The sequence below is a fragment of the Epinephelus moara genome, chromosome 17, assembly GCF_006386435.1.
Source record: "Epinephelus moara isolate mb chromosome 17, YSFRI_EMoa_1.0, whole genome shotgun sequence".
Classification (NCBI taxonomy): Eukaryota; Metazoa; Chordata; class Actinopteri; order Perciformes; family Serranidae; genus Epinephelus; species Epinephelus moara.
The window spans coordinates 26348364-26362401 of record NC_065522.1 but is presented as its reverse complement, the minus strand read 5'-3'; the positions used below and the strand labels follow the sequence as shown (position 1 = coordinate 26362401).

At 41.7% G+C, this 14038-nt stretch overlaps 1 protein-coding gene across 3 annotated transcripts in view; it reads right to left on the bottom strand.

The window, feature by feature from the left end:
- LOC126404439 (NACHT and WD repeat domain-containing protein 2) overlaps positions 1-14038 on the bottom strand; it is a 95590-nt gene that overhangs the window by 50714 nt on the left and 30838 nt on the right. For all 3 annotated transcript variants that reach the window (XM_050067656.1, XM_050067657.1, XM_050067654.1), the window contains exon 4: positions 286-402. In XM_050067656.1, coding sequence (XP_049923613.1) covers positions 286-402 — 117 coding nt within the window. The remainder of the gene's footprint in view (positions 1-285; positions 403-14038) is intronic.

Genomic DNA, 14038 nt, shown 5'->3' with positions numbered 1-14038 from the left:
AAAAGACAAGTCTGCACGAAAAATTAGATTTCACTGTTATTATGTAGTTTCACACAGCTGTTAGACCTTCAGAGGCAAACAGCCTGGGAACAATCCAGCTTTAATGCCATATCAGGGCCATGTAATAAGATAGAGAGGGATGGTGGGAAACACTGAACACATTTTCTGGACACACAGTGATGTGAACTGCGATAACATCCCAAACAGCCTCATAACATCCATTACATTTCTAACCGTAAACCCGCGTGGTGTGTATGTGTGTGTGTTTATGTGTGTGACACTTACGACAAAACACGGTCCCGCTGAGGTCTTTAGACATTCCTCCAGGAGCTTCATTCGGAGTCGCTGCAGCTCTGGACTGTCCCACTCCTCTGGGTCCACGCCCCAGTACAGGTCCACCACCTGAGAACACACAAACATGGACTCACAGTTACTTTATGCTCTGATATAAGCAAAAATACAAATTCAGTTTATTCAGTTTTGTGCAGAATCTTTCTCCTGCATCTAAATAGTGAAGTCTCTCTTGTCCTTTGTGAATTATTTCCACTACAGACAAAAATAAATAGCACAACCATCTTCCTCAGCTCGCAACAGAGCGAGTAAATGATAGATTTTCCTGTTTAAGAAACAAGGTTATACACTCGCTACTTTACAGAGAGACTTTGCTGTCACAGTCCCAGTCCTTGACTATCATCAGTGCCACATATAGTATGCATAGTGTAGTCAAGGACTGAAACATTTGCTGCTGTTTTTATTCTCGTACTCGTACTCGTCATAAACAATTTTTTGCACTGATCTCAGCCTGTGGACATTTTTGTGGCTGTCCAGTGCGGTTGCATTGGTGTGCAGGTATCTTCTGTGCCGCCCTTTCTTGTTTGTCCATTGTAGCGACTACTGACGCAGCCAAGACAGACTTTTTTGTTGCCCTCAGTATGCAAAGTTTCACAGCAGTTGCATTACAAGGGTTTGGTTAAAATAGTCGATTGATCTGACTGTAGCATTGAGAGGCTTCAATGTTACCAGCTCTTTTATCTGTAACTGTTAGCTTATCATGGGAACCCTGTATTACTGACATAATATAGAAAAGAAAGTAGACCAGATCTGCAGATCGGTGCTGCAGTGATGGTTTTGGCTCTGTAACTGTGCGTTCAAACCAGAAGCTTCCAAAGAGGCAGAGTCTCTCGCGGACGCCCAAGAAGCACGACTGTCAAAAATATTTGTGGCAGCTTTGGTCGCTCTAGTCGCTCATCACATGAATCACTGAACGTTCGATCGTGCTTGTCAATTTAAAGGAGCCTCAAAGCGAACTACTGGCTTGACAGTAGCATAGTTGCTGCTTGCTGTTGTCCAGTCAAAAAGCTCATAGTTGGCCAACATAAAGTTATGTTTGGTCAATGAAAACAGGAAACGTATGTCATCCCATTCAAACCAAGCGATGAAGACTTGCATGCTACGTCGCAACATTAGCCTGCAATTCTCTCCTCTGTTACGAACATTAAACACTTTAAAACTCACCAGACCAACCAACTACCTCCGCGATGCCGTCCCAAGCCTCATTCTTTTTATTTTGGTCTCTGTAACCGAACAGCGACACATTATAAAGGACTGAGTGGGCGTGAACGCAAGTAATAAACTTCTCGATATCCATTGTCGGAACAAGTGTGCTGTAGGAACCAAAGTTACATGGCTTGTTCTCTGGGAACCGCTTCATCGAAGCACGTCAGCATTCCGATTGGACCCGCTCCAGTCGCTTTGGTCGCCTAAGACGCACGGCTGACGACCAGGTCGCAAAAGTCGCCAGGCTCTCATTGAAAATTAAAGACTTCCCCCGTTTTGGAAGCTCTGGTTGCTGTTGGTGTGAACGTACAGTAAGGAGCTTAAGGAACAGATGCAAAGCTCAGTAGCCAGCTTCCCGCTTTCAGGGCACTTTTTCCTCCTGTTTGATGTTGAATCCGGTGGCTCTGTGGAGCTCTGTTGCCAGTCCCAGAGCTCCGTAGCTGGCTTCCACGCTTCGGAGCGCGTCATAGCACTCTGGAGCACTTCGACCTCATGTCTAAATCCGGTGCTCTCATCCAGATACGCTCTCAGGTTCCAAAATTTGGAAGAGTCCTGGTTTCTGGTTGTAGGCTGTTTGTAGTCCGCGTGATTTTGACCAATCACGTTTGAGCCGGCTGCAGTTGTTGCCAGGTTAAACAGTCCATGCGGTGAACTAATGAGGCGGAACATAATTGGCGTCACTGCAAACTCTGAATCCATCGCAATGGTTCAGCATATTTACTTATATATAAACGGAAGTCGGAAACGGAAATTCGCCTCCTCTGCCCAAATCAAACCGGACTGCCAAAAAATCGGGGGTCTGCCCCCAGAGGCTGTATCGCCACCTGCCGGAAGTCAGACGCCGAATACAGCCGATGGGTTCCGAGAATGGGTACCCAACACTGATGTTGTCAGACACATTAACAATCTGAGCCTGTCAGTGGCAAAGACGAGCACCTTTAATGGACGCAAATTGATGCTGCATATCGTCCGAGTGGTTACATCGCAGCCTGTTTGCTGCTGCTGGCTGCAGCACTCTCAAACAATACTGGACCAATTTAAAACACTGTCGCTCCCATTAGTCACTGAGACACAAAGACATAGGAAAATAGAGTCCAAGTTGAAAAAACAAAGGCACCCTTTAAGGGAGTTTGAGGAAACCTGATGCCAAGTTTTGGGTTTTCCAAATGCAACAAAGAGTAATTAAACAAAAGCTCAAATGAGGATCAGCAGGCTTACTCTCTGAAATCTCAATTGAACTAATGCCATTGCTCTTTTCAGCTCTGACTCACACACACACACACACACACACACCTGCTCTGTGCCACTGAGAACCCCTCCACCACTCTGAGCGTTAGAGGCCAGCAGGGAGCAGCGACTGAACACACACACACATACACACACACACTCCACAGAGGGGGTCTCCCTCTACACATTCGTCACAAGGTTTGGCAGTTCAGACAATTCCAAGTGTAAACACACCACAGAGAGACGCAAGGAAACACACCACGCTGCTCAAAGAGGAAAACAAGCCCTCCTACCGGCTGCTTCCTGCGTCTCTGATTGTTTTTAGCGCGCTAGTTGAGGCCTTACGAGAAGATGCTGATGTTTTTTGCTGCTCAGAGGCTCAAGTTTCAGTCCCCAATATAAATACTGTGCATAATTCCTCTCTGTTGCAGCTATTGATTCTGCTGGTGCTCCTCCCTGATGGCAGTGGTTGAGGGGGGGGGGGCAAAGTGATTCAACAGCGAGGGCTGCAGACTTCCTTCATGCTCTGCTGCTCGGCAGACTAGCTAGCTCAAATGAGTTTAGCCTGGCACAATGACTGACACATCCGCAGTGTGGCAGAGAACAGCGGTGACTGGCAGCCCTATATAAGCACACAGCACTGAAATTGAGAGAGTGGGACTTTACTTTGACAGTCGGGGGGAGATATTCGCCTCTCCCATTATCAGTGGGAGCAGCAGGAGGGCTGGAGCTGCACCTCGGCTCATCTGCTTGATTGTTGTCGTGCACCTGTGAGCAGCTGTGTTGCTGCGAGAGGAGACAGGTTTTCAACTCGCTGCACATTTCCTCCACAGCCCCGGGGCTGCAACTTACAAATATCCTCATTATCAATTATTCCGCCGGCTGCCAAGCTTTCCTATGGAGGACGAAGAATGACATATGTGTAAATAGATAAATAAATACAAATGAATAAATAAATAAATAAAAATACAGGAATAAATAAATAAATGCAGAGGCTTAGACCTTCTAAAAGTATAAAAATAAATAAATGTAGTTGTGCAACATGTAGAAATAAATGTCATTTATTTATTTATGTCCTATTTAATTATCAACTTTTATTCATGTATGCATTTATTTATTTCCGTATTAATTCCAGCATTTATTTTCCAGCATATACACTAAAGTCATTCTTTGTCCTCCATAGATTTGTGCCTTGTAACGTTATCATGCAACATAGGGTGATTATTACTTTTAAAAAAGACAGTTCACAAAACAAAGCAAAAACAAGCAAATATTTTTGGGCTTTTATCCAAAGCCCAAAAATATTCAATTTATAGTACTATTTATTTATTTATTTATTTATTATTGATTATTTTTCTATATATTTTTTTCCATTGATCACTTATTCATTTGGCTATCACATAAGACAAAGAAAGGCAGAACTGACCTAAACAATTGATTATCAAAACTAGTTTTAGCTCTGAATTAAAGTTGCAATGATTAATCAATGAATTGCTTAGTTGATCAACAGAAAATAAAAAATGAAAAAGCTAAAAATGCAACCACAGGGAACCTATTTGTCGCCGTTCAAGCGGGGGAATTATAAGTGTGTGACACATAAAAAGCCCTGATTGGCAGCCAGTGTGAGGGATGATATAACAATGCACTGATTAGATTTTGGTGAAGGTCACTGTGACCTTGCATCCATCTCATTCTCATGAATATAATATTTCAAGAACACCTTGAGGGACTTGCCTGAAATTTGGTAAAAGCCCACTTCGACTCAAGAATGCACCCATTAGAATTTGGTGGTTGACGGTCAAATGTCAAGGTCACTGTGACCTTGTCTCTCTGATTATTATGAATGCGTTATCTTCAGAACACCATGAGAGAATGTTTTCATATTTGGCACAAACATCCACCTGGACTCAACAATGAACTGAATAGATTTCAGTGGTCAAAGCTCAAGGTCACTGTGACTTTGCATCCATCTCATTCTTGTAAACACCTTGAGAGACTTTCCTGAAATCTGGTACAAAGGTCCATTTGGACTCAAGGGTGAACTGATTAAAATTTGGTAGTCAAAGGTCAAGGTCAAGGTCATTGTGACCTCATCTGTCTCGTTTTTATGAACACGTTATCGCAACAATACCCTCAGGGAATCTTTTCATATTTGGCACAAATGTCCTCCTGGACTCAAGGATGAACTGAATAGATTTCAGTGGTCGAAACTCAAGGTCACTGTGACCTTGCATCCATCTCATTTTCGTGAACACCTTGAGCGACTTTCCTGAAATTTGGTACAAAGGTCCATTTGGACTCAAGGGTGAACTGATTAAAATTTGGTAGTCGAAGGTCAAGACATGAAGTGATGATTGTTATATCCAAAAGGTCAAAGGTCAACTTCACTGTGACATCATAATGTGACACTCTTCTGGCCATTACTTAACATCAAATTTCAGAAACAGAAGGGGAGAAGTGTCAAATACTGAATTGGTGACACTAATCTTAGGTGTCCATCTTGAAACTGTGCTGATTGTATAGATCTTCTGTGCTGTCGGGGGGAAGATGTGTGTGAAGCAGCAATGTTTCCTCAGACATGGATGTGTCCACCAGACTGTGGAGCTGTTTTCTTCATAAACAACTAAAATGATTAATTGATTATTAAAGATTATTATGGGAGATTTATCTCCAGTAGGTGGATGAATTGTTTCAGCAGCACAACCAACAGAGAGATAAATAATATAAAAGTAGACGTGGGATTAAAAAAAGACAACTAGGCTGATTAGGTATAGTTATAAGCCTCTCTCCATTATTCTGAACCACCAAAGGCTTTTACTTAGAAAAAAAAAAACACTCCCACTCACACATACACGATAAGCATCCCTCACTGTGGGGGAAAACTCATTGCTTAGCACATCAGTCACTGTGTATCAGTGTCACTAATCTACTTCCAACTTCCAACGCACATGTGTGGGAGACTGCAATCGGCCCTGTGTTGACAGGGAGCGCGGTGAAGGGAGGAATGAAGTGAGATGAGCGCCCCCGATTACGCTAGGTTTCTACTGGGTTTCAGCAGGTGATTGGGAGGATGCATGGTAATTAAAAGCTAAATGAAGACATTAGTCATATCTGTTCGCCGCATGCATGTGTGTGGGGAGGATACACTGATTAAATTTGCCCCATCACCCGCTGCGCTTCGCTGGAGTACGGAGGGATGGATGAAGGAGAAGAGTTGAGGAATGTTTATCCAAAATAGGCAAGGACACATAAATGGAGTTAAGAGGGAAAGTATTTGGAGGGGGGATTAATAGGAGAGATTTTTAACGAAGGAGACACAGTCAGACGAGAACTCCTGTGGGACCGGCTTTGGCTGGAAGTGTTTCACAGTTTCCTCGAATCTCTTCACCCTCCTTCTCTCTTTTTTCTCTCATGCCAACTTCTCCTTCGTCTTTGCCGCTCCTCTCTCTGATTACTCCGCCACCACTCTTTCTCTCACTAAACTACGGTAGTGGGGGTGCCGTCGCTTACGTAAGAGCCGAAGCAGCTTCTGCTAAGCAGCTTTCTAATGCCCTTGGAAGGCATTTGCCCATGGCGGGTCAAGTGCAGGAGAAGCCTTTTTTTTTTATTTATTGAATGTTAGACTATTAGGCTTTGGGATTATGCCCAAGATGCCCAGGAAGAAAGGGCATGAAATCAGGCGGGAAAAAGGCGGAAAAACACCACCAACAGACAGACTCTCAGGCAAAAAAACAACAGTAAAAATAGATCCGGTGCCAACATAAATATATCTTAAGCTCTCCACTGCGGGCAATTTTATCAAGAAACATGTAGTGAATCTCTAAGAATGTTTGATGAATACAGCTGTCTTAGTGCTTGAGGAAATGTGTAGGGTTTAACAGCAAATCCATGGCCAGATATGAAATTTCTGCTGTGATACAAAATACATGAAACTGAGTTAGAAAAAGCAGATACAGGCAAATCACATGAAGGAAGGCTAAGCAGGGATTTAGACTCTAATGTTAGATCTCTTAATGCTGTGTTTTACTTTACTTATTTCAATAGTCAGCTTGCGATGATAAGAGGTCAAATTTCATTCCAGGTTGTCAATAATGAGCGCAGAGAGGAAGTTTCCCATGCATGCCTCTGAGAGAATCTGTCAAGCTTTGACACACTGGGGTAATTACAGCACGGTGTTTCCGACGCTGCAGCTCAACCATAGCAAGTTAAGGTTAAGAGCCGGTCAAAGACATGAGGTAATGAGATCACATGACTCTGGTGGGTATAATGAAGAGGGGCAGGTCTTTAGCATAACTGCTCAGGGAGATATATTTTTTGTAGCAGAAGATGCTTGGGAGTAACTCTACAGCTGGCAGCGCCCTTAAAGGGGAAATATTAGATCATTTTCAGGTTCATACTTGTGTTTTGGGTTTTTACTAGAACATATTTACATGCTTTAATGTAAAAAAACCACTTTATTTTCCTCATACTGTCTGTCTGTAAGGTCTGCTCTCATTGGTCAGTGTCTCTGGGTCTCCTGTATCTTGGCATCTCTGCAGCCATGGGAATAATGTAATATAGCGGCCCTCTCTACCATAAAAAATCACCAGTTAAAGCTTCTAAACACAACCAGACAAATTCCAGCAGGAATACGATCTGAAATCGACAACATCAGCAACCAAAATTACTTTTCCCCCCTTACGTTAGCATGTAGCTACATGTAGCAGTGTACTTAGAGACAGGAAATGAATGTGACGGAGAATAGAGGCATTTTTAACCATGAAAAAATCACCAATAAAATCTCCTAAACACAACCAGACATGTTTCAGCAAGACAAAGATTCCAAATCGAGGAGAAATTAACAACACTGGCAAAAAGATTACATTTTTTCCCCTGACATTAGCACATAGCTACATGTAGCAGTGCACTTGCAGCTGGGGGATAACAGAGTGTAGTGACACTTTCTACCATGAATAATCAGCAATTAAAGATTTTAAACACAACCAGACCTGTTGCAGAGGGAATGTGATCCGAAATCCGGGCAAAATTAACAACATCAGTAACCAAGATTACATGTTTCCCTGATGTTAGCATGTAGCTACATGTAGCAGTGTACTTGCAGCCAGGGAAAGACTGTAACGGAGTGTAGCAGCACTTCTGATAAAAGCTTCTAAGCACAACTTAACATGTTGAACCAGGACTATGATCTAAAATTGGAGAGAAATTAACAACGCTGGCAACCAAGATTACATGTTTTCCTGATGTTAGCATGTAGCTACATGTAGCATTGTACTTGCAGCTGGAGAATGACTGTAAGAGAGTATATTAGCAGTCTTTATCGTGATAAATGACAAGTTAAAGCTCCTTAACACAACCAGACATGTTGCAGCAGGAATGTGATCTGAAATCTGGGAGAAATTAACAACATGAGCAACCAAGATATTAACAACAGGCTAACAACTGACGTCAGCCTGTAGCTACATGTAGCAGTGTACTCCAAACCAGGGTAATTACTGTAACATGGTACAGCAGCACTTTCTAACATGAATAATCACAAATAAAAGCTTCTAAATCAAAATCTCAACAACTTGACATGCTCCGACAGCAACATGATTAGAAATCAAGGAGAAATTAAACACACTGGCAACCAAGGCTACATGTTTCCCTGACATTAACCAGGGGAATATCTGCGATCAAATATGCCGCACTTTTTACTGTGAAAAATCACCAATAAAAGCTTCTAAATCAAAATCTTAAAAAGCAGACATGTTGCAGCACGAATATGATCCATAATCAGGGATAAATAAACATCTGCAGCAAAGGTGACATGTTTTCCTGATGTTAGCATGTAGCTACATGTAGCAGTGTATGTAATATAAACACTTGCAGTACCGTGTGTGGAGCAATATAATGGCAATATAAAGAAGTCTGTTACCAGCTGATGTCAGCTCGTCATGACAGTAGAAAAAAACGTTGGAACCAGAGTATCCAGAATGATCTGAAGCCTCAAAGGGATTATTGTTACACATTTCCCTCATTATTTGAAGCTTTGGCCACGTTCAACATGAACATCCGACACTGTAACATTAAACATATGACAGAGAATAAGGAAAAGCATAATTAGTTTCTTTTAAATGGAAGCAAATCTGGTGTTTTTAGGGGCTTTGGGACCAGCATTCTCACTCTGAGTGGAGGTTTGTTTGTTTAACAGCATCCTCGCCAGATGGAGGTGCTTGAGAGTTAAATTAGAGCAGACACAACTTGAAAGCTCCTATTGGAATAAGTAAACCCGTGAGGGAAAACTAATCAGAACACTGTTGACCAACGCAGATGTTTTGCAGCGTAGTAAACAAAGCATCCTTATTTTTTTTTGCTGCATGCTGAACTTTTTCTTGTTTTTTTATTCTCTTTGGAGTGCACTGCCAGCATACTCGTCTTCAAGGAGCATAATAACGTACAGAAAGTTCAAGAAAAGACAAAAAATCCAATTGTTTCCATTTTCTCTGCGGCTAATATCGCCTGTGGGACCCTCGATCTTTATACTTTGATTGTGCTGTCAGGATACCTGCCAGACTTGATTAAAAGTTTCTCTTAAAATTCATAGGAACTAGTGTAATATTATGAGAGAAGTCAGTGTCAACACAGCTTTTTCTATATATTCTCATCTCTCGGCTGCCCTATGGCTCAATCAATGTGGAAATTCATACAGCCACCAGACACTGTGACTACCAATGTAAAATATGTGCATTTTCAAATCAATGAAGAAACTGAATATCCCAAGGCATACAGGCACAAACCTGACTGCATAAACAAGTCGAATGTAATGGTGTAAACACACTGCTGGCACCAGTGTTGTGGTCAAGGCAACCGAAATCGAGACCAAGTCATGACCCAGGCCAGACCAGTGCAAGTCCCACAGTCACTACGTTTACATTGGACTACTGTCCTTGTCCCAGTATACAAACACTGAAGGGGAATTGATTGATTGACCCAAGTATGTCCGACTCCAATACGATAAGTGGAGATATGCCTCCTTTCAGCTTGTTAATACTGGACCTTTTTCCAGTTGACCTATTACGTCCCAAACCAAACAATCGACAAACGAGTTAGCTACCGTTAGCTCGCAGCAAACTGGTGACATGGGGGACAACATTATGGCTCTGTACATTTCGAATATCCAAAAATTCACTGCTCTGGATGTAGATTTTACCACATTGTCACAAGCTTTTTCTTCTGTTACGCATTTAATGCTTTTGACGTCCGAGTCAAAGCCCGGGTGGAAACTGTGGAGCATGCTCAGAGCACCTCATCCAGTTTAGGTCCGATTAGACTCTACATTCACTGAATGTAGAGTCTGTAGGCAAACCCCGGAGATCTTGCCACCGGAAGAAGAGCGGAAGAGCCCTGGTTTCCGGTTGTAGGCTGTTTGTAGTCCGCATGATATTGACCAATCACGTTTGAGCCGGCTGCAGTTGTTGCCAGGTCAAACGGTCCGTGCGGTGAACTAACGAGGCGGAACATACTTGGCGTCACTGCAAACTCTGAATCCATCGCAATGGTTCAGCATATTTACTTATATATAAATGGAAGTCGGAAACGGAAATTCGCCTCCTCCGCCCAAATCAAACCGGAATGCCAAAAAATCGGGGGTCTCCCCCGGAGGCTGTATCGCTGTCTGCCGGAAGTCAGACGCCGATACTACCAATGGGTTCCGAGAATGGGGTCCAATTGACTGTATACATGCACTACTAATTCAGCTCCCAATCACGTTATCTGGGTGTGTTAGTCCGAGTTTGAGAAATTCGATTTAGTACGATTTCAGTCGGACTAACATGTTTACATGTGTTTTAAAAGTCTGGTTTAAGTCAGACTAACACAATAAATCGATTTTCTCTAATGCCACGTAAACGTCCAGACTGCATTGCTGCTTTTTGTGGAGGAATTATGCCCCAAAACTGGGTATTTTAAGCAAAACATGATCTTTAACGAACCATAAACAAGTGTTTTTTGTGCCTAAATGTGACCACATGTTAAGCACAACGTCGCTGAACCATCAAGTTTCATCATATCTGCTACACAATAACATGCAAGTGTAAAAGATCCATGGTTCACAGAAACGAGCAATGCTAACATTTGTTTTCTGGTGACTGGGTTGTGTATATATTCTGTATGTGTATATGTATAAAAGTTATGGGTGTTACAGTACCTGTGTTTGTCCCGAAGCGTTTAATATAAGACGATAAGTGACATCAGTTAAGTGCGCCCTTTGACCTCAGTTTAGACCAGTTAGCAGGGTTACTCAAGCTCAATGGACGATGATTTGTGTATAAATGCCGACACAGTTCAACTGAAGTCGGGTATATTTGTGGAAACATTTCAGCTACGACAGCAACACTTGTCAATTTGGGGAATGAGACAAAAACAGACTTGAAGGCGAGTCCTTCTCCCCACAGCATTCAGACAGCCTCCCACTGCAGATTCAGACCATACCAAAGAACTACTTGATGCTATGGTGTCTTTATCGCTGCGTAAATGAGACGAAACCTCCATATACTGTGACTTAAGTTGTAGGGAATACCCAAAAGCATATGGTCAAAGTGCTTCAACTTGCTTCAATGTGACTTCACATGCATTTTAATCACTGGGTTGTGCTTGCTCTGTAAACAAGTGCAAGCTGCAGTTCAGGATTTATCAGCAGGTTAGGGTCTTATAATGGCATCTGTATTATTTTTTTGAATTCATCTTTTTCTCATTGACAATATGCCAGTATCTGAGAGTCTTACAGTAACAATTATGGCAAATGAGTCACAACTGAATGTTTGTTTTCCCCACTGTACCAAAAACGCATCAGACTATGACTCCACAACCGAGGTACATACCAAACTGTGAATACTGTGCACCGTTACACCCCTAATAAATGTTCCATGAGCAATGTCTTGCAGACACTGCAGAGGTGACTCCTATGAATGGGAATTTTCATGTGTTTTCTATGAGGAACCAGAAAGAAATAAACGAAGGAGCTCAAATCAAGGTAACCATCTTTATTCGACACTCCTTTCTTTTGTAACAAGGGCAATTTAGTCACCGCAGTAGTCTCGACTGGTCTTGAAATCAAATCCTAAATCCTCTTCGTCTGAGATTGAGACAAGACCAGTGCCTCCTGACAAAATCAAAGTAATGGGAATATTTCAAGCCAATTAAGGTAACCGTTTCCATCCTCCAAACTAGCTTGCTGCCTTGTGAGGATTACGAAAATGAGTCCACGGATGTGATGTTTTATTTCAAGTCAGTAGTGATGCGATAACAAAAGTAGCATTGTAACAAGTGGTTTGGCTTTGGGGTAACTGTAATATTGTTCCTGAAAAGTAATATTATAACTGTAACGTGTTACTGCCCAACAATCAAGTAAAATGCTGTCGCTTCCGAGATGAGACCTTCAGAAAGTGGTCTTGAGTACATTACTAGCCGGCACATGAAGAACCAGCTGCTCTGAGTCTCTTCACTTCTTTAATCACGTTGCCTGCAGTTTATCATTTGGGTAGCATCCCTCTTTCCCAGCCGATGAGCTGACTGCAGACCACAGAGCAACAAAGTGTCTCTGAGTCAGTCTGGCTGTCGGGTAAAAGATGGCTGAGGCGAGCTCGGCCCGCTCCAGGGCGAGAAGTGTGGGTGTAAGAGTGTCGGTGTTACTAGATGCCACTTGAGATGAATGTGAGCTATTCTGCATTTTATAATTGCACTTAAAGATCACTGATTCCACCTCGAATCATTTGTAATTTCTCGAACATCTCTCAATATTGAGTCTGTTTTTATAGTCATGGATAAAAAGACTTATTTCAGGTTTATTCCAGGCCTATCTGTCCATCACGTCACAGAAATATGCTCGTGTTTTCAGAGATATCCTGCTGACAACAGATAAACTGACAGGCCTGAAAATGTAATCATCACGGTGACAGTAATAAGAATGAATAGTCCCCCCGTGGGGTTTTACAAATACAGTGTAACTGAAACCTTAGAGGCATTTCATATTTGATTTTTGATTATCTTTGCTGATTGTCAGCATCATTCCAGTGGAGGCCGTTGGCATGTTGATGCGTTTCTGTGGAGACTGAGTAGAGAACACAACAGTCTCAGAGCAGGACGGTGAATGGAGATGATGGCCGGCTGCCAACGAGTGGAAGAAACAGACTGAGGGAAGAATGAGAGACACAAAAGCAGAAAAACGGCAGCCAGGTAAACAGATGGAAGACTGATGAATACGTCACGCTTTGGACGGTTTCTCCTTTTGTTGTTTTGTTTCATCTTATAAACGTCTGAAAACACAACAAAAATCTATAGTTAGACTGTCCCATCATAAAACTCCTCTTTAACAACTTTTGTACTGTTTTTCTTCAGATGGTTAACCTATGTGTTTAGTAGAAAGTAAGTAGGGTTGTCTGCTTTTAGAGATGTTCTTTTTAGCTTTTAGTGAGTTTTTAAAATGAAGCTTCGAGTGTCTGTCGACATATTTTATCACGTCATCACCATAAAAATCTTTTTTAAATCCTTGCACAAAATCCTCGATTTGAATGAAGTGATTGTTTAGATTAAATTAGTTCTGTCCACATTTAAACGAACTATAGCTCATGCTCTAAAGTGCATGGTTCAAGTGCATTTAACTCCACTTTTGCTGGTTAAACGGCACAAAATCTGGTGTACGGCGCACGGGCAAAGGGGTTGTATTCAGACTCTTAATTAATTGTAGGAGTGTTTTGGGCATAACATCACCGTAGTTCCCAGCCCATCAGCAACTTAAAGCAGGATTTATACTTCTGCGTCGAACTGACGCTGCACCTACGACATAGGCTCTGCATCGCCGTTCCCTACGCTGTAGCCTGACGTCAGAGGTGGGTAGTAACTAGTTACATTTATTCAGTTACATTTACTTGAGTAACTTTTTGGATAAATTGTATATATATATATATATATATGTACAGTATATATAAGAATATATTTGTGTTTCTTGTGCCTTGATTTATGTTATGTTTGTAAAGATTTAATTTATTTTTGTTTTAGTTAAAGGGGTATCGTTTAAAATACATGAATTTGCAGATTATTATTTTTGATTGATTGATTGATTACGTTCATGTTCTTATTTTACAAATAAATCAGACGTTACTCAGTACTTGAATAGTTTTTTCATCAAATACTCTTTTACTCTTACTCTAGTAATTATTTGGATGACTACTTTTTACTTTTACTTGAGTAATATTGTTCTAAAGTATCAGTACTCTTA